The sequence below is a fragment of the Aquila chrysaetos genome, chromosome 18 (assembly GCF_900496995.4).
Source record: "Aquila chrysaetos chrysaetos chromosome 18, bAquChr1.4, whole genome shotgun sequence".
Taxonomy (NCBI): domain Eukaryota; kingdom Metazoa; phylum Chordata; class Aves; order Accipitriformes; family Accipitridae; genus Aquila; species Aquila chrysaetos.
In genome coordinates, this window is record NC_044021.1 from 2,248,323 (window position 1) to 2,275,619 (window position 27,297).

Consider the following 27,297-nt stretch of genomic DNA (forward strand, 5'->3'; position numbering starts at 1 on the left):
TTATTGTCAGATGTAAGCAGTAACAGCATTACAGTCCATGACCTTAATTGACAAAACATGCTACCTGTCACCGATTCAGCACAGAAGCCACGCTGTTCCTCCAGGCTCTGTTTAAAGTCTAACAATCAGATGTGAAAACCCGACTGGCTTGCTTCCCTGGGGATGGGGAAGGTTTGCCTGAAAAGTGAGGATAACCAGGACTGTCAGACTGAGCAGAATTCATGCTTTGACTTACAATCAAACATATTATTTTCTCACATTTAGAAGGACAGATAACTTCTCAAATGTGAACAAAATATAGGTGGGTGACCTTTCTTCGTATCAAGGTATGAAAAAACTGGCTGTGGAATCCGGCTGTTCCTTATGGCTTTGCAACAGCAGAAGCAAAGTCAAAGCAGATACACATTAGCTGTTTTGACTATTACTATGGTTTTGAACTCTATTTTGAAATAAAAATTATTCTATTCCTCCCAGCAGCGAAGAGAAGCAAACCCCTTTCTTTCAATCACTGCATAATGGAAATTGCCTCTCCTATCCCTTGGAAGGCTGCAAAAATCAGAGCTAGAGATACAAAAAGGAAGAAAAGTGAAGCTTCAAGTTTTAAACAGTTTAGCCAAAGACTGTTAGATAACGAAGTATTCCAACACAGCCTAAAAATACTGCTGTGATAGAAACCAAAACACCCTTCCTCTTCTATTTATACTCAGCAAGTGGGTATCTGAGATATTGTTCAAATTTTGCGAGTAGGTATAACTGGAACATCCTCTTCTGCATTTAATTCTGACTACCCTGCCTTACAAAGTAAAATATAATGGAAACAGAAGAGAATTAAGAATAGCTGACAAAAATTGTTAGACTGACAGAGTGATAAAGTATGTTTCTAAAATAACACAATCTTCTCTTCCCAATAAGACATTAAGCGTTCCACTATTAACAGCTCCACAGTCCTAATTCAAAGATTAATTCATGGTTAAATGCTTACTTGCCACAGTTTTCTTAATAATCACTTTTGAGTAACTCTTCATCCAAAGGAGGTGACAGAAATCTAACAACAATCAAGCCTTTTTAGACATCATGGATATTAATTGCCAGCTCAATTGACATAATGCACTGCATCATCCACCCCTTATTCTGTGACATTCCCACTATTAAGAAAGCATGTTTCAATATATCAAAATACAAGAGTTTAAACCCATGGAATTACTTTTAACGCCACTGTGTTACATATGGAACAGAACTAAAAAACAACTGCTGCTCGCACAGGTGACGGTATATATCCAACAAACCCCAAATTAAAAGGACAATTCAATTTAAGTCTGCTTCTGGAAATTTTTAGTAACAGTTGGTTTTAATGTTCTTAGATGCCAGTTTTCTAACTAGCAGAGTAAGTGCTTATTATTTCACAGGCAAATGAATTCCCATCAATTTTGTTCCACGGGTGCGGGAAGGAGAAGCTCCAAGTGGGCAGAACCAGATGTCAAAAGCATTCTGAAGCAGTGGCGGGCAGAGCAGGGTTCCCGAGACACTCTTGGACCACCCCGCTGCCCTCAGGCTCAGCAGCCCGCTGCGCCCACGCAGAGCAGGGCACTGCAGAAAGCCCGAGAGCCCACTGCCCACACAGCGACTTGACCGCGCTGACCCGTTAGACACAGCACCCATGAAATGAGTGCATTTCTAGATTCCTTTACTGCAATTCCAAATCCTCTCCAGGAGACCTCTCTGTTACTTATCTTTGCCTTCTTTACGCTACTCAAATGCCTTTCATCTAAGAGGAAAAAACCACTATTTTTCAGAGAAGGGTTTGGAAGATGGGCAGCCTCATTGCTAGCTGGTTTCAGAGGGCTGATTCCTAAAACTTAAAATGGATGTGAAGGGAATAAAACGAATCTCCATCAAAACAGAATATGGGAATAGTAGTTAGCGCAATATGTCTCTTAAGATAAATGTACTGGTTCAAACTTTAAATCCTCTCCACTTTTTCTTCTGCTGTGCCTACGGAACAGCAGGTAGGCAATAGAAAATCTGTACATTGCAAACACACAAGACGTATTACAGACAAATTTACCTGTAACATCATAGGGTAATTTAGTCTCATTAGCAAAGTAATTTGCTACAAGTTTAAAAAAGTGCTGAGCAATTTTAGCTTAAAATAGAGTGGAATGTTATGCGTTAGCTCCGAAGCCTAATTTGTTTCAGGAATCTACATCAGGGTTTGGATCTAGGTCCCATTTAAGAATGGTTTTGTCATTATGGAGTGTTAGATCAGACACAAAAGGCAACATAAAGCTGTGAACAGGCGTTAACTTAAATAAATTCAACCACTGGTACATATACAATGTTCTGCTTTAAGTTAAATAAGAATTGTTCCCTGCGTGCTGAACTGCAGCACGTGGAGAAGGACAAGGATCTTTTTTCTGCGTCCATAGAAATCAGGTAGGTGTTTGGAGGAATGGTTGCGAGACACATGAGGACACACAGCAGAGGGTCAATACTCAGAAGCTTTTCTTCTGGGAGTGGATATTCTATTTCTGTTACCCAGTACACATTTGTTTTTCCCTGTGTCTCTTAAGTGACCTTCTTTAGATCCTGGGATGTATGTGTGGGGTTAACAGAGACTCGAAAACATGTTCTGAACAGGAGGAGACTCGAAATCATGTTCTAAAATTGCCCTGAAAAGGTATGAATAAACGTGCTGCTTTCTCAGTCAGTAAACCTTAATGTATTCTGCACCGTGATACATTTTGTTTTTCATGCTTGGTAGGAAGGCTATGCCTATTATAAATCAAGGTTTCAGCATGATTTTATTTTTTACTAAAAAAATCTCCGGCTAGGTGGAAGTTACCTACAATAGTAAAGCTGTTTACCCTAATACTCTTAAAAACCATTAAATTTGTAGGCTGACACAAGCATCCTATTCTAAATCTAAACATCAAGCATTAATGGGATCACGCAACTAACACTCCTAACTGTAGGTGCAGAGATGACCTAAAGTGCTTGTCTGACTGTGAAGGTATCAGAAAAGCAATTTTCAATCCCACTGTTGAAAGCAGTATCTCCTAAAATGAACAGATCGGCATTGTCCTGCTCTTACCAAGCTTCTCAGCTTCTGAATCACCGGGGGTATAAACTAACACCGAGGAACACACACTTACTTGATTTTGATTTGGGATCTTTGATTTTCAAAACACTCAAAGAAGGCACAATACTAAAGAAGGTTCAGCAGTATGCACTTTCTAGATAATGCAACAGTAATATTAATTCAGGATGCAAAAGACACTGGCATTACTCAAGCACTGATCTAGTACTGTCTGAAGTTAAATGAAAAATGATGATTAATGCCAAGGGTTTGGATCATTTACTTCCTGGTATTTAAAAAGAATTAAGTATCTATTTGAGGATGAAGGATTACATCTATTATTGGGGAAAAAAATCAACATACATGCTTCACCTAAGAACATCCTGGTATTCCTATAGCCAGATTCCTAGTGAAGTTAAACAAGATACAGAAAAAGTCAACAATTTTTTTATGTAAAGAAGAAATAATCTTTTTAGACAAACGCAGTAGGTCAGTACTTCAAATATTCTAACAGTAACAGAGGACATCAACTTAGTGTTAGAAAAAAATTTCTGAAGCTGTAGTTAACTATATTCAGTTAAGTGTATTATTAGTGGGATTTAGTCAGTGTGAACATCAAATACCATCTTGGAACAAGGCAGTCACCGAGAAGACCACAGAAAATTCCCTTTTTTCAGTCATTTAAGCCCAAACAAGAGAACAACTCTATCTGACGTTTCAAAATTCAAAAAGACTGGAAATTCAAAAAGATCCTTCTCTGACGGTTGTTGTAGCTATCTCAGACAGCTATCTCTGCCTCCCAGAATAAACAACAGGCCACTTCTCAGATTAAAAATACATTTACGGTTTTTTAGATCAAGCACCATGCTGCCCGCCGACGACCTCTGCTCCCCTGACATTCTCTACTGCGATTTAAACAAGAGGTGTTCTCTCCTTATAACTGATGTATTATCTTCCAACGAATCTCCCAGTCACATGAGGATTTTCTGTCTTAAAGCTGAGGTATTTGGGGGGCCAGTTACAGCCTCAGAAGCTAATGAATGCATTTGCACAACATCTCTCTTTGGTAGGATTTTTTGCTAACAGAAACTCAGGCATATAAAATTAAATTATTTGCCTAAGGTCACAAAGGCAGGTTGTGGCACAGCTACAACTACGACCTGTAATTTAAGAGTTCCAGTGCAAAGTTGCACTGCAGAATCTTTCCTCCGTCTCCCCATTTACATGAGTATGATAAATGGAGTAAAAGTCAGCCTCATACCTAATGTGCTTTGTAATACCCACAGTTCAATATGCAAAATTATCTCTATACGTTTAAAAGTATGTATTGTAATAAATATGTGTGTATACATACATATATATATTTGCATTGGTTTGAATATTATTTTTTTGCCCTTCATCTAGCTCAGTTTCTCTTTGCCTTCTAAAATCCACAACTTTCTTCTGTTTTTTTTCTAAATCTCCTATACTCTTTGAAATAGGGGAGGACCACAACTTCACGCAGTGTCCAGGACCTGTGTAACACAGACTTGCAGAAGGCTCCAGCAATGTTCTCCGTTTCGCTCTCTATTGCTTTCCTGACACTTAATCTTCCATTTGCTTGCTGGACTGCCAATAAGCTTCAGATGATGCTTTCCAAAAGCTGTCCAGCATAACTCAAGACCTCTCTTTTTCAATCACCAGAATACAGAAAAAGCATACAGAAATGAAAAATAACCATCAAAAGTAGTGCCACCTCACTGCCAATGGACTAACTCTGCTTAAGACTCTATACAGCTTGTGAGTTGCAGCAATTTTTCAGTTGTTCCTGGACATAAAAATAGCAAAGTAGCGCCCAAACCCCTGCAATACTTCTGTGTGTGGAGTAAGGAGCGCGTCCCTTTCTGCAGGACCTCGCTTGGTTAACCCCGCGCCTGCAGCAGTGGAGCGAACGGCAGCATTCCCACCCCTCTTCGGCAACTGTGGGAGCAGCAACAGCTCACATAGAAGGGTCTGATTCGGACCTACCGTGTCATTTACCGTTTTGCATGAACTACTTTATATATGTTAAATGAGCCTTACAGAGGGCATTACAATCCCGACTTTTTATACAGATGAGTATGCAGGAAGAAATCTAATCTCTCTGTGAAACTAAAACCCGTTATTATATTCCAAATAACTTTTCAAGCCATATCTCACAGATCTAATGCATTTCCATATCTGCCTGAACCAAGGTCCTACGAGATACCAACCTTAGAAATGTCAGCCATTTATCAGTGAGTTGTACTTTTCTGGGACAAGGAGAAGAAGAGAATCTGGCCCACAACCAGTAGAAAATGTACAAATCTTCAGAATTTCAAAATAGATAATTTTTTATATCTTGTTTTTAATGGTCTTTTTTTTTTTTTTTTTTTATTCCTTATGTGGTATGAGTCATACTCTGAGTTATACTGGTGTAAACCCTAGAAGAGCAGGATTGACTTCAGCAGCATTGCTCTAAGTTTACTCTGAGATTACATTAAGGACTCTCTGTTTCAAGCGACATCAAATAGTTTTTTGCAGTGGCTGGATAGACAGGTAGGCATTTTAATTTTAGAGCCTTAGGTGTCCTCATGCCTCTACAAACCTGTGCCTTCTGCTGCAACCACTCTTGGTAGCTTAGTAACAGCCATCTCTCTGTATTTTTAAACTAATTTTGGAGATCATCTGATGGTCTTTACCTTAGAAGTTTCATTTGGCACAGCATTTTTATCAGGACTACAATTCACCTTATTGAAATCATTCTGCTGCCAACCTTTTTAGTACAGATATGTTGAGAAAGCATCAAATTACAGATATTGATATCGATCTAGGTTATTTTATTTCTATATATAGTGTGCAAAGTCTTACTGTGGCTTGCTGGATGACGAGAACAGTAATAAAAAAAAATATGCTCTACAACAGGAAAGTAATCCTTTGCACTCACACATCAGCCTAATAAATCAGAGAAGCAATTGGCAGAAGAGTTATGAATAGAAAGAAATCCACGGCACATATAGTAGAACATTATACTGCTTGAAAAAGTTGCAAATATATTTACTGCCCATTCAAAATGTGTGAACATCATATCACTTATGTCAAATGACACTGTCTTTCAGTGCGTATTACCTGTCCTTCCCTACCACCTAATATTTTCAAATACAAAAGACACAGCTTTTACAAATGTTTTAATACGACCGGGACATTTTCTCTTCAGACCAGTGGAGAGAGATTCACGACACAGTGCAATGTTCTTCCTGCATCTGCTGCATGCTATAGAAAGCAGCACAAAGGCATTCATCTTGCGCACATAATACCCTTTTTTTCCCCTTTCCCTCTAACTGCGTGAAAAGCATTATCACCAGATGTTCACTTCTGAATTTTCTGGCTAATTGAATTTATGGCCTAAAATTCTCCTCTATGTGGCTACTCATTCAGAGGCAAACTCTGGCTGTCCAGAGCTGCAGAAACTAGAAACCTTTAGCCAGTATTCTCACCTCCTGCGAGGCAGGCACTGCAGGAGCGAGTGCTAAACCCAGACAAACAGGAGATCTAGGCAGGTTTTGTTCAAGACCTCGCTCACTCCCTTCCACCCACAAGAAGATCAGTGCCAGGCCCCTAACCGGCCGCAAAACAGAGGTCAAACTCCAGATCCCAAAAATGTTTGCAGTGTAGCGCATAAACAGGATAGTCCAGGCAACAACAGCAAGCTGCAATTACCGGTATGCAGCGTGGACAGTCATCAATAATTACAAAAAATTATTTTGGCTTGCTTTGGCTCTAAATAATCGTTGCTGGCTATTTATTAGTATTATAGGAAAACGTATCTTAAAGAGGAACTTCTGGGAAGAGTGGGCAAAACTTCGTCCATTTGGCTGTTCCCTGGAGAGGGAATAACTGGGCAGTGGGGGGAGGAGGAACACGAAAGCAGTGTAAAGTAGTGTGTGGGGTAAAAATACCGATCCATATTCTCAATATGAAGCCCTGCCTTTTCTAAACTAATAATGTTTTCAGTCACTTTGTAAATTCATTCGATTCAGCCTCTGTGAGATGAGAGAGAATGATGTCATGTTACAAAACGACTGAAAAGAGGAAGGCAGCAAGCAAAATGTCTTTAAGTTTTGCTTATCTAGCATTAATTCAGAAAAAAACAACCACAACTAGATGTTCCACTACATTTATGAAATAATATACTCTTGCTTATTTATTTTTAAAACGTCACTTTACAGGACTAATACTTTATTCCCAGTTGAGGCTATTTTTCAAAAGGAATAATTTTGAAATGTGAATGCAATAAACCCAAAGCATTAATCAAGATCCTTAGCAGAGCAGAGGAGTAAAAGACAAGAACTGGCTCTCGCAATCTGCCACTGCTTTGCTGTGCAGGCTTCAGTTAAACATCCTAACTCTTCAATTTCCTCTTTTAACCAAATGTTCCTCCTGTGGGGCTTGTCATTAATTCATTTATTGAACAACTGTAATATTCTCCCAATCTTAAATCAAGTGAAATATATGCCAGGTGCACAGTAAATCATTATTATAATTCAGGCACAGTATCCTGATGATGAAATCAAGAATAACCATGGTTAAATGACCCCAGAGGGATCCCAGAGTACAAAATGCCACTCCTTCTGTGCTACAGAAAGCGGAGATTGTGGAGCCATAGCACAGCACTCTGTGACATCCATTAATACTCAGTCTTAATAAATGTAAAGACTGTGCACAAAACAAAGACATGCACTCTATCATCAGAAGAGATAAATGTCATAAAATGAGAGTGCATAAATTAGATGGTGGAACTGAACGGAGAAATGCATGCAGAAATGCTGCTGAAAGCAAGACTATCAGTTTAAGATTTAATTCCCTGATAGAAGGTGGGCTTTTATGCCTTTTTTTTTTTTTTAAAGTGAACAGGCCTATCATTTTATAGATAACCACGTTTCTGGAATGTATTAGCAAAGTAAAGAGAATTTATTAGCAACAAAAAACCAGACTGATATATTCTGCTAAATATTATTTAGTAACTCAGTGTTGGAATCTAGATTGTGAGAGAAACGGAATTACAATACTTTAATGCTAGTGAATAAAAGCGTGGGTTTTATTAGCATTATTCTAAATAATAATGTTTTAAGACCATTAAGAGTGTAAGTGGACTTAACAACAGTGTTAACATAGACTGCTGTGTCAAGACCAATGCAGCCATTTCTGCCTCATCTGTTATAGTTAATATTAAAGAGGAAAAATGTTCAGCCACAGGCTTGTATGACAGGCGATGAGTTGGTGCTTCTTTGATTCACACAAGTCAAACTAAAAGAGGAGAGAGGGTATCATGGAGATAGCATAAAGGGACATCGGAAGCAGAGATATTAGACACTTCAAACTAGCACTGTAGTTACTGAAATGCTATCGAATATACTCTCTTGGACACCTATCAATAGAGAATGGCTTGAAGTGCAGAAATCATTGTTTTACTCAGGAGAAACAGACCATACATCTGCTTTCCTTAACACAGAAATCCATCTCAAGCCGCTGGCTGCTGGAATAAATAAAACGGAAAGGAGCAAAGAGATTACGAGAGGTTGCATAGGTCCGAAGATGGGATCAAAGGGGGCTGATGATTTAAAAAACATAAAAAGCAAGCAGCAATAGCAGAAAGCAAAGGTTGCTTTCCAAAAATCTTCTCCTATGGAAAGAAGGTGAGACAAGCCATAGTTAGCATATTGGAGCGATGAGATCTTGATCATGGGATAAAAAGGGGCTTTGTTTCTATAAATCTAACAAAGTAGAGGATTCATCCTTCATCTGGTTCCAGGTTTGTGTTTTATGAATCTTCCAATAGGACAGGGGAAAAGATGCCTTCAGCCCCTACATCCCACTCCAAATTAACGTGACTGCAAGAATGCCGCAAGATGCACGGTGCCAGGCAAACCGGAGACAGAAAGACCACTGGGACACAGCCTCGCACCCTCCCCTCTCAACCCGAGGGATGGGAGAAAGCGGTGATTTAGGACACCGTGTAAGAGCCTGCCACCGGCGAGGATCCCGCATCGTGTGTCCAGCCCCGTGGAGCGTGAACCACCGCTGTCTCCTTCGGGCAGCTTTCCACCTCCTGAAGCAGCCGCTGGTGAAACAAGAAGTACCCGAGAGCCCTACAACAGACGACCGGGACAATCCTCTTCCACCCTTGCTGCTCCACCAGGGCACACCTCGGCTTTCACGTGCATCCACGTCAAAGAGCAGGATTTGGCATTTTTGGCACTGAGTACATCATAAAAGCACCCAGAATGAAAGCAAAGACGGACAGCCCTCACAAACGTTTTCAACCCGAAACGGCACAGGCGTTCATATTGATGGGTTGTTGCCAACTTATCACCCTTGAGAAGAATAAAAAGGAAATAATCAAAGTAGAGTAAAATTCTCATCCACGTTTTACAGGGTCATGCAGGACTAAAAATGGACCTAGGGCTTGAAACTTAGTCAAGTGCTTTCAGGATAAACCCATTTTATTTCAGGTATATTCAGGTATACAGCTTTCACTTAATCTGTTCATCATTTATGACATCTTCACATATTTACCCCATCTTTCTCTTCTCTCTCTGGCTACAATGAAACATAAATAGGTAATTTTTTCCATCGCAGCATCATAGAGTGGATTTGAGCCATAGGTATGCTAGAGAAAGGTAAAATAACAGATACTCAAATTGATCAAATTAGCTGTTCTTGTGTACAGTTTGGGTTTGTAATTATTATCATTCCCCCAGTTGACCAAGTCTCCTTTGACAATTACAGGTCAGTTATTTTACACTTTGCAGTTACTTCTCATGTAAGCTACATGCAGTACACCACAAATACTGTAACAGTGTAGCCTCTGTTGGTTGAAATACATTCTTCAAGTGCCACCAGTTCAAAAGCTCTTTGCAAAAATAACATTAAAAACATAAATAAGCCTTGAGGAGGAATGAAAAACGGCATTCCTCATGCTAAAGAAAAAAAAAAAATCTTGAACGAAATGGGATAAGAAGCAATCATAAAGTTGTTTGTGTACTTTGTCTTACTGTGAAGAGTAAGACTCTGCGGTGCTGTTGATGGTTATGCATGGAAGTTACAGCTAACTTTCTTTCAGTGTGAAATCACATCCTTGAATGACAGGGTGCAAGGAGTGGAATGTCTTGTCGGAGAAACTATTCCAATAATGCAAACTAAGACAATTTACAAAAGACAAATTAAAGGGTCATTTCCAAAAATACTTTGAGAGTAAAATAGTAAAAAAAACCCCAACCAAATAGCATTTTGTATATGAATAACTGGCAGTAAAAACCCCCAACCTATACTGCAAAACAACACAGCATCTGTTGATTGACTTCTTAGAAAACAGACTAGAGGTCAGTAAGAACCTGGAGGTTAGGTCCTGTAAAATCATCATTCATGCGGCTTTATAAAATAAAAAAATTAAATTGTCCCATAAAGACTGTTTCTGGGCACATCACTGGGTGCTGCTTTACTTCATTAGAGTAACTTCTAGCAGTAAAAGCTACACAAAAAGTGTATTTGAAAGGGACTGTTTGACATTTACTTGCACAGGTGAGTACAATTGCCCAGGGTGATGGGGAGATAGACCCAAGCTGTCCTGCATGCAGTAATCTCAACATAGGTAAGGAAAAGCACGAACATCTCAGTGCTCATTTTGGGCATCAGGTGCAGGCATGCACCGCTACATATAAACTATCATCGTTAAAACAGTAAATTCCTTGTGAAGCCATTTAGGGAAATATTTCTCACACTGTGAGATTTTACCCGTACAGATGTTTAACATATGAAAATTATGGTTATCAAAGTACTAATAAAATGTTTATAACTGAACAGGGAAGTATACTTTCTCCAAAAGTATGCAGTTATTGTCTGCACTAAAATGCACTCTCAACATATGTTTTAGAGCCTCCCTGCAATTTTTACGTTACTTTTCAGTATTGCCTATGAGATACTTCTTTCATTTAAATTAAACACCATGTCTATATCATCTTGCATGCAGAGATTAAAGGAGTTTACCTAAAGTCTTTAATGGAAAACTGACAGTATCATCACTGGACAAGCCGAATTCCAGCCTTTAACTGAAGTAATTTCAGAGGAAAAAGAAAGAGAGAAGAGGAGGGCTATGGGAAGGTGAATGCAAAACAATGATTCTTCTTCAAACGCATAGGAAAAGAAAGGTACTTTGTTTTCTCTGGGACCCCTTACGGAAACAGAGGGGAGTCTTGCAGAACACTGTAGAAACAAAATCAAGATATCCTTCAAGGACGAGGAGAGCACCTCCAACCCCCCTTCTGGATCCTTCAAACGTTACGGAGTGAAGAATTCTGTTGGTGTTAGCCAGCAGGTCTAAAAGCAACATCACGGACTGTTTCTCCATCACGCCACACTAAGTGTAAGTAATCCTTGGGAGAAAGCCATGCTAGAAACAGGCACGTATGTATCCTTGCCCATCACGGACCTAGCAGTACTATGCATGACACTGAAGTTACTACAACACTGCAATTATGTGAATTATAATGAAGATAAACAAGAGGTTAATACAGTCTATGCCCGCTGCCTGACATGTGAAAGAGCGGTGGTACTGTGTTGAAAGAGTTCTGGGCACACTCTGAAGAACTCACAAAAGAAGATGCAGAAACACCTTAAGTTTAATGACAAAAATTAATGTGAATGATGGTTTTGAGCAAGTTGGGAAAATAACTGCTTTCAGCGTGCAATCACTGAGTTTTTAGAACTCCATGCAATAACGTCTGGACTGATACTTTTCTTCTGAAGGGAGTGTATGGGAATGCTCTTCAAGATAAAGAGGAAACTGTCTGATCCAGTGATGTTTATTAAGGATGCAAGGGAAGGCTTCAGGCAGGACAGTTCAGCAGTTACTGTTCTTTTATTTGGCATCCCTGCACGATTTTCCTGAGACAAGAACCTCAAGTGTTGTGGCTTTGATGGCAAAAATTAATTTCTTGGCTTGCGGAAAGAAGTCATCGGTGCCAAAACCCCCGAGGGACCTGTTACACCTTTGCAGCTGATGGCAGGCTGCCATCTTCCAGGAGGGCAAAACGGTGATGGCGTGTGAAACTGCACAACTCAATCCTTTGATATGGTGACCTCATACAAAGGAGTAAGATGTCATTATAGGAAGAAAAAATGCTGTGGAAGAATGAATCCTGTGTTTAATAGAACGTGCTCTTTCAAAGAAATGTTCTCTGCTGAGTATTTTAAAACGCTTCTCTTTTCCTATATCCCCTGTCTGTTCCTCCTTGGCATCCAGGACCTGCTACTCCGGCTCTGCGCACAATCCCACCGTTGTTGGTGTGTGTAAGAGCCCTCTCCTAAGGGGAAAATACCATCTGAAAGGGCCTTCTTGTGCTCTTCTGCCTCAGCAACTTTTCATTTGCCTTCAAACATCTGATCAAAACTTCTTCCCTCCTTTCCTTTTGCCTTTTAGTTGCACTCTTCACTGGCATCAGTGAAAGAACAATTTGTATAATGAATTGCTAAAGTATTCTGAGATTCTGAATTTCAGAATCATTATGCCTAACTGTAATGGGCTGCCTGGCAATTTTTACAACCTTTAGCCTTCTGCCTCCCTATGTCCCTTTTCACATAGGTGAGACCTTCAGCGAGGATTGGTCACTGCTCGACAGGAGATGAAAAATCCAACTATTGGACATTAGCAGAAATAATCCCATTTCTTCAACTCCATTCTAGCGTCTGCTGCACCACCTAACCAACAAGCACCGGGAGTAAAGGTAGAGAATGAGAAGCGCTACTGACAGCAGATGTAGTGCCTGCCTTGCAGTCAGCAATGCTTAAGGAGACTCAGAAGTAGCACTTGCCGAAAACTTTCGGGTAAGAGCAGCAGTTACAATCATACTTTAAATAAAGACTAGCACTGAACGGTTTTGAACAGCATAGAAGTGGCAGCATCTGCAAGAAATCACAACACCCTCTCCATCAATGGTCAGTGTTTGTCGCATTTACCTGTCGCTGTACTGGCATGTTCAGGGCTGGAAGGGGAAAAATAAAAATTCTACTAGAAATACAAAACCTAATTCACTCCAGAAGTTTTTTTGTGAAAAAGTAAATGACTTCTGTCACCTTAGTAGCCAACTTGAAGCATCTTTACATAAACAGTTAACAACTTTGTTTGAAAGTCCTTTACGTTAGAAAAGGGCACTTGCAGACCTCATTGCTACGTAAAAGACTGAGCAGGGCATTTACACTCATGTAGCGATAAAGGTACATTTAGAGTAATGTAATCAAATTCAGAAGTACACCTGTGATCAACATGTGTTTTAGAAATAATGCCTAGCATAAAGAACATAGTCATGAAGGGAAAAAGATCTCTTGTTTCCCTAGCCATACTTCAAACATTTTTGACTGAATTTCTTTTTCATAGTTGTCTTCTACAGAGTATTTCCACTTCTTTTTCTTGGGGGGGACAGAGGAAGCAAGGGGTAGTGTTCCACACTTCAGTCACAGAAATTAAAATATTTTAGAAGAGAAAAACATAATGGTAAAACCATAAGAGGTGTTAGGAATCTCAGAAATGCATATAGTCATAGCTGCTATTTTCTATTTCTGTCTGAATTTTAGTTGATACTGTTCTACTCAAAAGGATATAAAGGCTTTTGTCCTACCGAGTACACGAGGAGAAATTTTGTACAAATCCCACTAAACTATTAGGAGAGTAGGACAACTTTACCACTACACAAAAACAAAACTGGAAGATGGAAAGAATGGTCAGGTTCAGAGGACAGATCATTAATCACCCTTTTGGTAGGCAACAGTATAAATCATGCTTAAAATAATCAAAAAAAGTATTTCAGGAGACTTATTTCCAGAAACTCTGGATAAAATAGCCATTAATTGCAGTGTGACAATTCGATGCTCACCAGTGATAAAGGTAAATGAATGTTATTTTTTTTCTGTCAGATAACTCCAGAGTTGAAACTTTAACAACTGCATTACATTTCAAATTCAATGCAACCAGTAAATAAAGTTGTTGCATAATGTTACTTATTCTGTGTGTGCGTACGTTCAAGTGCATGTTACACATTAACACTTAACAAGTTATTTAGTGAATTCAGTTTACTCTTTCTTCAGTGGCTGTCAGGAGTATGAAATACCAGCAGTTTTCTGAACTTACACGTTCCTACGTTTGTCCTTTCTCCAGGGTTGGAAAGACCACCAAGACAGTTTTCTCTCTTTAGTCCGAGTCATTTGCTATGCTGAAGCTAGGCATTTGGTAAAAGAGCAGTTTTCTGCGCTTCGAAAGAATCGGAATTTTTCAGCTTTGTAAATCGCAAACTTACACCTGAACTTCCAAAATTTGTGATTACTAATTTGACAAGAGGTTGCAAAGAAAATAAAAATTAGGACGTGTAAAATTACCGCGTGCGGCAGGACACGCGTGCTGCTTTTCGTGAAGAAGGAATTGGATATTACACGTGGTCATTCTCAGACAGGGGAGAACTGGCCACGACACACAACTGCGACACAAATGCTTTGCAGAAGAGTGAACTTTGATAGCAGTTCTTATTATTTAGGTGTTAGTTCAACTCATAATCCAGACACATCCTTAACAGCTAGCACAGCAGTTGTCCCAGGCAGGTTTAACAGCACCACTTGAGTTCCTCTGGCTGGGCATAAGCCTAATAAGAATCTGGGATATCTGCTGTGATATCCCCTTATCGAAAGGATTTTGATTGAACTCCTCACACAAAAGGTTCCTCGAGAAATTCTTATTCAGTGGAGAGCTCAAGCAGACCCTAAGCACACTGCCGAGCCCTCTGGGTAGATCCTGATTCCAATAAACAAACAGAAACCGTGTAAGCACTCTGCTGAATCATGGCCTAAACACAACAGGACTTATCGTTAAATACTATAGGTTGGTAGACAGATAGATACAGATAGAGATAAAATAGTTTGCTAAAGTTGGAAGCTGTAGTCTAAAAATCTTCACAAAGCACTAGAAAAGTATACAATACATCTCATTTTTTGTCATCTTAGAGAAATCCACATACCAGAAGTTTGAAAGCATGTTCTCAGGTGGACTGTTAAAAAAAAAAAGTATTTTCACTTGTTTCCAAAGACAGTTTACATATTATTAAGTGAGGAATATATCAAAGCCCTGAATAGTAACAAATGAACGGGGGGAAATCCTCGTTTTATCTGTTAACCTCTTTCAGAGAAGAAGCTCAGAGAGCTGTCTGCTGCTCCACTGTTTTATATACTTACCTTCACCCTCCCAGCTCCTGAGCCCGAAGCTTACAAAGGCTGATGTCCTAGTGGGATGGGTTAGATCAACAACAATCAGTCTTCTTTTTCCGTAAGTGGTTAGCAACAAAAATCAAACCATCTTCTCCCCTCAAATGTGCTAGCTACCTAAGGGCTCTTAATCTATGGCTAACAGAAGGAAGCACAGATTGTACAGTGAATAAATTGCTCTAATCATTTAACTGCCTTTCTCAGAGATTAATCAATTCTTTTACTGAAAAACCAATTTGTAAATAAGGATGAGAAAAGAGTATGGGGAAAGTGTGTAGTTAAAATTTTCAGCAATTCCTGTAATAGACTTCTCTTTTCCAGCGCACAAACATACTTCATTTTTACATTCATGTAAATATTTTTTTAATTATTATTTCTAAGATGTCTGAGGTGATGTACGCAACCAGTGCAGCTCTGCCAGTGCCAGCAGACCCCATATTTACTTGCTCACTTGGGAATTTCCTCAGCATGAAAAAGCCTAGAAGGGAAAACTGCTGTAGCCGGATAGATCCAGAGTGGTACGTGCTGAGGGTGAGGATAACGAAGCACTAGCACGCCAGCATCACTGCTCAGTTCTGGCAAATAAGCAATAGCGGATCTTGATCTCGGTTTACCTTTACATGCCAGGCTAAGAGATGCCAGTACAGGCACAGATTTATGTGCATGCCACATGTCCCTGATTAGCAGTATCTCTGAGAGGGCCAGGGGAGGCAGCTGGGGCTGGTAACAGCTTCACTCATTCAATTTTAATTGACTCCTGTGTGTTTGTCAGATCCTTCAGAGCTGCCTTCCTTCTGTTTCAACTTGTGCCAAAAGCTGAACTGGTCCCATTAACCACAGGGAACAAGCAAGCAAGAAGTACCGACCAGCGACAGGTACAGAACAAAGTCTATATTGCTGTTTGAATTACATTTTAGATACAATCTGCACTGAATTTCAAGATCACAGACCAACGATCACAGTTCAAGCTGCAAACCCAGTGAAATTAAACTCTATTCACACAATCATACATTAAAGCAGGCTTTGATTCAGAATCCTTTTGCTTAATTTTCATCTTCTGTGTATGTATTTAGTGTCCAAATCTCTCTCTCTCAAAATCCTAAGGAAATGCCCATATGCTTCAGTAAGATCAAGACTATACCACTAGCTGTTTACTGAACAACTACTGATACAGTGTTTAAATGGTATGCAATCAATCAAAATATTCAAAACCAAACAAAAAAAATGAGTGACAATAATATTTTATGCATTTTTTACTTTCTCTAATGGTAACAAATTACTTAAGTGAAAGCTTGAGTAGAATGGGTCCAGACATATACACACGATTTCTCTTGTAACTCTCTTTAAAGTACATATAAATAATTGGTGATGGTAACTGGCAGACAGCATCACTGCTGAAAAAAGGGTTTATAAATCTTACCTCTGCTTTTATTTTATTGTCTCCAAAACAGAGGTGTTGTAAGTAGGCTGCAGCATTGGACTGTACTGAGGGAAACTGATGCTGTAACATCTGTATAACTTCTGGAAGCTCTGGATCTCGCCATCCGAACTCTCTGTGTGAAAACAAACAAGAATGATTCATCAAAAATTCTGCTATTAGTGGATAAATGTGGCAACAGTTGGGTCAACAAAGAAGACAGACACATCTAAGTAAAATCTTGATTTTTTTTTTCCCATTATTTTAAAGCAAACATTAAATCAAATTAGAAGCTATTTTTCATTTTAAAGTGTACTTGTCTGCAAAAAAAAAAAAAAGGTTACATAAAGTTTAATTAGAGTAAATAACTTTATGGAGTTAGGTCTCTAGCTGCTAAAGTTTCCTAAATAAAAATGGCTATATGAAATCTTAATATAAGAAAAGAAAGAAAATACATGCTCATACCATTATACTTTCCTCTATTAAAATGTGGAGGCTGGAATCAGAACCACAAATGATTTTCTAAGAAATGCTAGTTTGTCAAAAAGTTCTTTTTACGTACTGCAATCTTTGTTTGATGTATCTTACATAGCAAGCAATGACCGATTTTGTCTTTTGGTTTATTTTTTCCAGATACAGTCCATGCTCAATGTAAAACTATTATACAGTTCTGGCTGTGCTTGAGCAGGCGGTTGGACCAGATGACCTCCAGAGGTCCCTGCCAACCTCAGCCCTTCTGTGATTCTCTAATTTTACAATTGTACAAAACACACTTATACATCAGATTACTTTTAAAACTTCATTCATTCTACTCAATCTAAAGCAGCTAGGCAAATATAAAGACTCGGTCTTTGTACTTTTCTTTAATCCTACAAAGCATGAAACACCATTAGCATCAAATGAAACAACTGAATCCAAGTGTGTTGAACAAGTCCCAGCAGGTATTCTGCAGCTTCCAGAACTGAACTTAAAATCAATCTGTCACTTCAGGTAAATTTCCCCCCTCTGTGTTTAAGGGTAAAAGCATTCATGGACTTTGTGTTCCAAGAGCCAGAGATGCATGCAGCCACTCTGCGTAAGATACTTAATTTTCACACGCCTTTTCCCTAAGAGCTATTTTCTTGTGCGATAGAAATATTTTGACCATCTTCCATCTAATGCTACACATACAAGGTAATAGACGGAAATTAGGGGAAAAAAGTGACGTGTGAAAAAGTTTGTAGGTTCTCTGTTGCAGTTACCGTGATCACCTGGGAGTTCATTGCCAAAAAACCCACAAGAGCTGTTGCAGAGTGAACTATAACATTTGAAAAAATACTCCTGATTATTAGTTACCTTCCCAAATTATAGGGATTCTGCTGCACTGAGGCCAAGCATACATCACTGGGGGAATTGACAGTAGCTCTGCAGTCTGTCTCAAGTAAAATCAGGCATCTCACACTTTAAGCACAACAGTTCTCCAAGACATTTCATTGAAACAAGGCTCATTTTACAATAATAATGAATTACTACAGAACAGAGGTATTGTCTGTTCTCTTCTCATACGGGTTGTTTGCCAAATTAAGAATTGTCATTATAATTGCATCTTTATGAAGATCCAGAATATAAATAGGAGATATAAAAAAATACACTCAGAATTTCATCAGCTATTTCTCTTCCGACATAACAGATGTTAACTCATGAATATTAAATTTCACATTAAATGTTTAATACAAAGAAACCATGCAGATGTAATAATAAATCACATACGGACTATTCCAGTGAGTCTTTAGATGATACAGACTGTTGGGAAGCTTCTACAAGAGACCTTTTGCATATGTCAGAAAGATCTTAACATTGAATTGGTATTTTGAAAAGTCAGACAACATTGTAAAAGGTATCAGGGAAGGCTAGAAACTTCGGCAGCCGAAGATGGCAAACACCCCATTTTCTGCGTATACCAGCTTACTATGACTCTGTTAACAGGTGAAAAGGAAGTGATTCTTTGGTTGAGCACTTATTGCTGTTTAAGAATGGGTAGTACAAACCCATAAACAAATCATAAATTGAGAGAGGTGATAGAAACAACGTTATTTGATGTGTTAGCTTCCTCTTGTATTTGCTTTCTTACTGTTAACCATGTTAACACTCGTTAATAGGTTCTTCAAACATATTAGACCTGCTGCATATATACATGGCTCTCAGCCAACCAAAGACACCTTCCAGATTATTTTTTAAAATAAAAATAAAAAATGAAAACCCAAAACCCACCAACCTTACTGAGGACAAATTAATTATCATACCTCCACTTCTAATTTATTCTCATTTTCAATCCCAGATGCCAAGTGCAGGTGTTGGTATTTTGGAGATGATACAAAATAACTGAAGAAAACAGCTTGTATGACAAGACAACGAGGAAGAACATTTGAAATGAGTTGTTTTACACCAAATAACTATACTGGAAAGTGTTGGAACTTCTATCACCAAATTCTCTTCCAAAGGAATTTTCCTCCTTCATAGTATGTGTATTACTTGAACAGAAAACAACCAACCCAGAAGCCCGTTACCTGCAGCAGCACAGCACGGACCCTGACAACCAGCTCTTCTGCCTCTTCTCCTGGAATCCAGGCCAGAACAGGCAATGAGGGGGCAAAAAGGAAAAGGTCCCTTCGTCAAAGCTACAGTTAATTGCTCTGATGAACCTCCAGTCTTAACATGGTACTTACATATGAAAACAAGGCTGTGCCTACTCTTCCCCTCTGATCTCCCAGAAGAAAAGTTAGCAAATAAGTGATGTATGAATACTTGTTGAAAATGATTGCGTGCACATTGCACGTAAGTAGAAAATTAATTCACAAAAGTAACCCTTAGCAATGAATACTGAGTTTGTCATGTAACCGGTTTTAGGAGAGATAATGAACAAAGCAGGAAAAAAAGTTTAAAAATTTAGCCCCAGTATGCACTGTCATTTCAAGCAGATGGTCTCTAAGATGATTATATTTTTAGCAGTTTCTAAATGAAATACGGTAGCTATATAATACAAACAAAAACTTCTGTCAACAGTTAAGGCTGCTTGAATAATTGTGATAATTTTAGAAGCCTTCAGGGCAAGAAGGACTAGTTTCCAGGGGTTTAAATTTTTCATTTGTTTTATACAAGTCTCTTATAGCTGGAAAAAAAAGTGAGCTAGAAAAACAAGAGGTTTTTTTTTTTTTTTTTTTTTTTTTAAGGACAGCAAGCTTGTGGCACTATTAACAACATTTACTTGAAAAACTGAAATACTGATTTTTTTTTTTTTTTTAAGTTGGCTTATTTTTGGAAAGTTAGGAAGGCTACTTAATGAAGTCAATTGGCAGAGGTCTTGAGAAGGGAGGAAGACCGGAATTTCTTGAAGACAAAGGTACAAAACTATCTGGAACATTTTGCATACATGTGGGGGAACTTTTAGGCCATGGCTCCAAGCATACCTATATGACAAAAAATACATATTAAAATAGAGAGTCAAACAAAAAGTAAGATGAAAAAACTAGTAGGGAAGGGAGGTGTGTTATAGAAGTCAAGAGCGGGAATAAACTGGGTTGCACCCTGAAAAAGTAATTGAAATTAGATGGCAAAATATCTTTACTGCCTACCAACAAAAAGCAGTAGTAGGGTCAGTACTTGATCAAGATAAGGGTCAGATTAAAGGAAGGGAGAAGGATAATGAAAATCAAATCTACCTCCAATTCTGAGGAACATCTGATATTGTGCCACATGGAAATTAGTTAAACTGGCAACATACGAGGATCCAATCCCTAGCAAAATTATAAAGTAGAATTAAGCAAAATTTGAAACTGTAGTGAATATCCTAAATAAACACTAGCTGAGCCTGTGTCCTTTATTAACATCCCCACGCTTACAAAATCTGAGTGAGGCGATCCACACGGATGGTGAAACAAGCCAGAAGGCTGGAGTAAATCAGAGGAGGTGCATGGCAGGCAATTTCTGAGAATGCTAACAAAGTGTCTGTGTAGTTGATCCAAAAATGAAGAGTAAGCTAGCATCTGTACATGCAAGACCTTCTGCTATTGCCTACGTTTCCCTTGGAATACCAATGCCAAAGCCGTTCAGGTCAGCTAAAGGCTTCTGGTGGTGGTGTGGGTTTTCCACAAGAGAGTCACAGCTGTGCCACAACTTCAGCATTTGCCGTATGCTCCAAATATTTCGGCAGGTTGTAAAAGTGCATTATTTCTAGGAAGCATCCTCATCTGAGGAGACTGACCAAAGCATGCTAAGGTGTTCCACCTTCTTTCTTTGATGGAAACTGTGCTCTAGGAATGTAGGATTGGTCTCGTTTTGAATCCTGCAGAAGGTTTTAGCTTGAAGTGGTGACTAATGCATTCCATGGATTACAGCAGGCTGCTGTTCCAGGGCTGGAAGAGGACCCAAAGGGGAACACGGAGTTATATGTAAGCTGGCAATATGTATGCCTAGAGTATCACAATAGGCTACATTTTATCTGTGAACAACTGAAGAGAATCAACGAGGAGCTGGACGTGAGACACAACTACTCCGAAAATGAGCAGCAGAAGCGGTAGCACCAAGAAATCCAGGCTGACTTGGGTACAGCAAGTATTGCATCAAAACCAATTCCTCCTCCTGCCGTCATATCACATGCACAAGTCAGAAAGTAAAGCAGATGCAGACTTAAAAGAGATTGTTAGTAACACAGGTGAGTGCACTGGCTATGTGGATCACTTAAAGGTGCTGCTGAATACAGAGTATGTACTGCATCTGAATATTTGCTTGAATTATGCCAAAATTTTCTTCTTCTGCTACGGCAAATGCTGATGACACACAGAAAAGCAAAGCCAAAACTCCTGCTACATCTATACCTGCACTGATTTTAAAAAGGCTACAAAATAAGTTTTAAAAGCATAGGTCTCCAACTGGTAACTAAGGCTTCTACGCAGCATTGGAGAAGCAGGTGTGATGGCTCTGTCCACTCTGCATCCATTGGTCACAGTGAATCTCACGAGAGCTTGGGTTCTTATTTCTGATTTACATTATTAGAGCAGAACATTCACATCTAATCAAGCAGTTGGCACAGGCAAGCACTGACACCCAGAGCTATTCCCGTCTCAGCAGCATTCCCCAAAGGCAGCGCCGTGAAGACGCCTGCTATAAAGAACCATATGCTTGACAAAGGCTGAACTACCACCAAGCATTTATCAAAGAAAGAGAACGCTCAGTTTTTAGTTATATTTATTACAAAACTGTATGTTTAAACCAGACTGGTCAGTATGTGCCCGCCTGCCTTAATACGCATGCGTATACGTGAGACAGTCTTAGACTGGTGAAGGAGAGATTTTCATATATGGAGTGCTGCTCCAAGGCAAAGACATTACAATCTGATTGGAAGGATACTCTTCCTAGATTTCTAACTCGTATACATTGTGGCATTGCTAATGCCAGTCTTCAAAACTTTCTGCTGAACTTCTGCCTACACAGATGTACCCTTCTGTTTGCTTCACTCCACCCCAAATTCAATAAAAAAAAGCCTGAAAAACTCTTTTGCCTCATTTCTGAAAGGAGAGCTGCGAGAATGGTTTTCTGGTAGTACTAGGAAAAAAACAAACTACATGTAGTTCAGGATCAAACACGAGGAGAACTAATCAAAAGCCAAGAGGAGATCAAAGAAAGAACTATCTCCCATGTTTAAAGGGAGAAATTTACTTCTATTAAAAATATTTGGAAGGGAATATACCAATACTACAGGAATCTCTCTCTAAGGAGTTTATCTTAGTACATTGAAAAAGAGCAAAGACAAGATGTTAAATTTAACTGGTAAAAAAAAATAAAAAAATACTTAAACGTAATCCACAGACAAGGACTATGATATAAAGAGGAAGAAGCCATCTAACAGCTCGTTCCCTCATTTTCTTTCTGTGATTCTATGACAGCTGGTCAAACAAAAGTGAACACGTACTTATTACAGTTAATTTATTGGGAGTTAAATGTGAAGTATTTCCTTAAAGTATTTTCCCTTTTCAAACATACTTTACCATATGCAAGCACATACATAAACACAGATCGTCAGCCCTGTCTGAATGATCTGCTACAGTTCAAGAGGAGGCAGAACTACTATATTTGCTTTGAAAATGTAACACATGAACACTGGGTACCTTTAGCACACAATTTTAGGAAATAAAATACAGAGATGTCAATCTCTGTTCCACTCACGTTGGAAAACCCTCAAAACCCTTCACCATACTGTCTTCTCTAGTCAAACCTGGCCAAAGAAGTGTACAACAAGCAACAACAGCAGGTTTGGGCTTAATACAAACCCCTTAGGGCAGCAATGAACCCTCCTCAGCAGAGAGCTCCCTGTACTTCTCTTTTGTCCTTTCAAGAAAGATAAACCAAACCCAGACTACTGGAAAAGTTAGGAACAAAATAATCTGACATAGTTTAGGCTAAATTTGGAAGCACCAGAAGTAAGGACAGAGAAGAGGCACCGCAGATGTATCTTCTATGAATAAAAATGTAAGTTCTAATGAAACAAAGAAGTCCATCTGTGCTGTTGTTTATTCCAACCTGAAAACCGCAGCCTGTGTGGGGTGCTCCGTATGACTGACGCAAATGCATCCAGTGTCACAGGATCAGAGTAAACGTAAACATCTCGCCCAACCTGCAATTCTTGAATCTCACCAATCTTCACCATTTGTTTCTTCCTCTAATGGAGTTCTTGACACTTTCTGAAGAGCTGCTGGTGCTAGAGCAGCATGCTTGCCAAATGGCTTTGTAACATTAAAAAACAATCGCAATAACCTCTTCATTGCTGCATTGCTTATTATTTTTTTTAATACATGCACAACTGTAAATTTGATTTGCAGGCAAAAAATTGTATGAATGGTACAAATGGAATAAGAAAGAGCAGGAAGCATTTCACTACAGATTCTACTGATGCTTGAGGTATGGGAAACATTTATTTCAGAGCTTGTCAGCATTGAGCAGGCAAACATTAGAGAGATACGCTTGGCCCAACAGTTACTGATTTTCATTTGAGTAACACACCGGAGCTACTTACCCAGGCAGACTGTGACCTGTTAGTATGCGCAGTGTTAGAATATTATCTGCCATACCTGGCCACACTTTACTCGATCAATAATTTCACTGATGCAAATGGGCAACACTTTGCATTCTGGCAATGTACTATTTAAATATTTAAGTGTATAATACATGAGCAGTCAACAACATTTGACTGCACTTCAATATAGACTTTATTTTTAGCTAAGCATGTAGCTTACATCTTCCCTAGATTTCAAACTTAGCACAGCTGAATGTAAAACAGCTGTACAAATGTTTGGCAATCCTGCAGAAAACCTGGGTGCTGCTCTTGGATTATGACATTTTCCTTGGTTTACGCTTCTATGTGGCTTAAACTAGAACCACCATGCAGTAGTGCTTACACAGATTCATCACAAATGTGGTTTTTACAATGTATTTGTGTCTGCTAACGAGGTGCAGAGGAGGCTGTGCTGTGGCAGGCGCACAGGATTCCTGCCCAGCGCTGCCAAGCAGCGATGGAGATGCTCAGCGTGTCCCAGGTCTTCACCAGAACCATAAACCTGAGGGCTCAGGGCTAATCCAGCACTTCAAAAAAATCACCTCTCCGATACAGCAATGGGCTAAAACTGACTTGTACAACGGCAAATATACCCTCCTGCAGTTCTGCCTTTGTGTCCTTTATATGTTCTCCAATAAGGCATCACTTTTCTGTTTTGACATTACTACCTGTGATTTAGATTTTAAAATAAGAAAACCATAAGAAACGAGCTTGCGAAGAGGCAAGATGAGAACTGCTTCAACATAACAAAAATGGTCTGGAGCTGAACTGTCCGTAGATTTCTTGAACATTTTCACCTTAAGAGGAAAAGATTTTGAAGATGATACAGTTGAGTAAAGATTACCTGACGCTGGCCCACGTGGTACTATTTACAGCTCTAGGTTACTGCCTCCAATTCAACATGATTACATTCAGAGGTACAAGCATTATCTGCTCAAGGTTACCCCGATTTCTTTTACAAATGTCTTTTTAATTGAAATGTATTTATGAACCTTTATGAAATAATCTTTCACGCTATCAGTACTGATCTATAAATATTTAATTCCCTCACTCCCAGTGAAAAAAGAGTTGCCTGTGTCCTGAGGTAGCCATAACCTGCTGTAGCTGGTATAATTTTATCTCTCCTCTAGACTGTGGGGTTGAGAGCAGAGAAAAATTAGGCACTTTGGTGCTTTAGGACATCTTTAATTTTGCCATTTTTACTATTTGGTTTGTTTAGTGTTTTGTTTGTTTGTTTGCTTGTTTTTTGTTAGAAAGTGGCATTTGTATTTTGGGGCTGCTGAGCTGAAACAGTCTTGAAAATCTTGTTTATCTCTTCCTCTGCAGGCATTTGCATATACAGGGACTGCTTCTGCAAAGGCGAGTAAGAGGCGAATTAGATAAGCTATCATGAAGTCTTTAAGCTGCCTAATTTATCCCCTTTCTCCCTGCAATGCCTAACATTTTTCTGACCCCCTACTACAGATGGGCCTTACAGTAGCTTAATACATTGCAGCTGTGAAAATATGCCAAGTTAACCCTTCCCTGAGAGACCAGCTTACACTTGCTCCTCTCCATCTACAGGAGTTCACACTTCACAGAGAAGATTTCAGAAGATTGTGAAATGTTGTTCACTGGCAGAACAGCTGCTACAGATGTGGATATGTTTTCCTCATAGATCAGAAAGGTGGAAACGTAGACAGGAGATTAAAGCAGTAGACAGACCTGAGGGATTCCACAGCCTTGACTCTGTCATTGACTTACTTTGTCAGACACAGTCATTTACTTTAATGCCTTTCTCTGAGGTTTGATAGATTCTCTGTCTCTGGAGACCTGTAAATCAAAATTGTCTCCTTTTCTAGAACTAGTGTTCCCATTCAGAGGCTCTTAAACCTTTCTGTATTTCCACAACAAAAGAAAAAAGCTTTTGAGGTCCTGCTTCCATCTGGCCATATAGAAACGTATGCCTTCTAAAGAACAAACATTACTCCACAGAACCCTGAATTTCCTAGGAAAATGGGAGGAGCACTTTAGAAAGGAAGATACTTATTTTATTTCCCTACATGCATCATAACACCTAACCATTGCAGCTATAAAAAAAGAGAGCAAAAAGCAGCAGGAACACTTTAGCATTAGCCTAACAGCACCAGTGTTAACAATTCAAACCACGCTCATCTGCAGGAGAGGAAGCTGGCACACAAAATACTCCCTGAAAGTCTCAGAGCATCCATGGTATTTTTTGAAATAACCAGCACCATGAGAGCTCCTAAAAGGTTTTGGTGCACTCCACCTCTCTCGAGTCAAAGCTTTTAATGCCACATTATTAAGCATAATGAGTGTCACAATAACCAACGTGACAACACATGGATCATCTCTCCGCGTTGCTCTCTTTGCCTGATCAAGCTTCTGGCCCCAGCAGATCTCCCGAGTTGCGTGGCGGTGACAGAAGAACTGCTTCTATGCTTTTCCAGCAGGGACGACTGAAAATCAAGCCTTTTCAGGCTTGGCAAAATAAAAAAGCAATGAAACTGCATGTTTCCCTCCTATCTGCAAATAAAAAGCTTGGGCAGATCGCCATCTGGGTAACCTGCAGACTGCCATGGGAAAGCAGGGACCGCTACCACCAGAACCCGGGTATTTTCTGTGTATGCAAACAGCAGACAACGGGAAATGCCAACCGTGCATACGGTTTAGCACAAGCTGCAGAAGTACTTTTTACAGCCGGGGTGGGGGCAAGAAAAGGGTGTCCATCTGAAGTATTAAAAAGTATTAATCCTAAATATCTCATGCTATCTCATTCCTTAGTGATCACTCCATCGAGTACACTACTGGCTTCCTTTGTTGCTGCGAAGCAGCAACTCTCACCTTATCTCCACACATAGATGCCCAGGCATCGTTCTTATCTATGTAACACTTTGCAGCACTCCCTGTCTTCCCCAGCGCAGTAAACTCTTCAGAGAAGACATTCTTTTGATGCTTAAATAATGAATATTAAACGATAAAACTTAAAGGTGACTCAAAATATCATACAAATTGATAAGCCCCAGAATTTGCCAAGAAACACCAAGTCTGGAAAGCCAAGAGAAAAAGACGCATAAATTTCTAATATTGAATTAAAAAAACCACAAACAACAAACCATTCTCATCTTCTTTTCTTACAACTAGACTCCTATTCAATCTTTTGGAGAAACAGAGGAACTAATTCTGTTCATTAAAGTTGCAAGCTGTACAGTTCTATAAATGCACTTGAATTTGATCTTGTCAAAGGGAAATACAGACTAATGGCTTTTCCTTGCTGCCTTTATTTCAGTTTTCATTAAGCATGAAAAAACTGACCTCCAGCACGCTAGCATGATGTATCTCAATGTACAACCACCAAAACAATGTAATAATGCAAGATACACTTGACACTCAGGAGACAGAAAGTTCATGGGATCA

General features: G+C 39.3%; 1 protein-coding gene across 7 annotated transcripts in view; it reads right to left on the reverse strand.

The window, feature by feature from the left end:
* CTNND2 (catenin delta 2) overlaps positions 1–27,297 on the reverse strand; it is a 688,109-nt gene that overhangs the window by 165,021 nt on the left and 495,791 nt on the right. For all 7 annotated transcript variants that reach the window (XM_030041721.1, XM_030041726.1, XM_030041725.1 and 4 more), the window contains one exon: positions 16,797–16,929. In XM_030041721.1, coding sequence (XP_029897581.1) covers positions 16,797–16,929 — 133 coding nt within the window. The remainder of the gene's footprint in view (positions 1–16,796; positions 16,930–27,297) is intronic.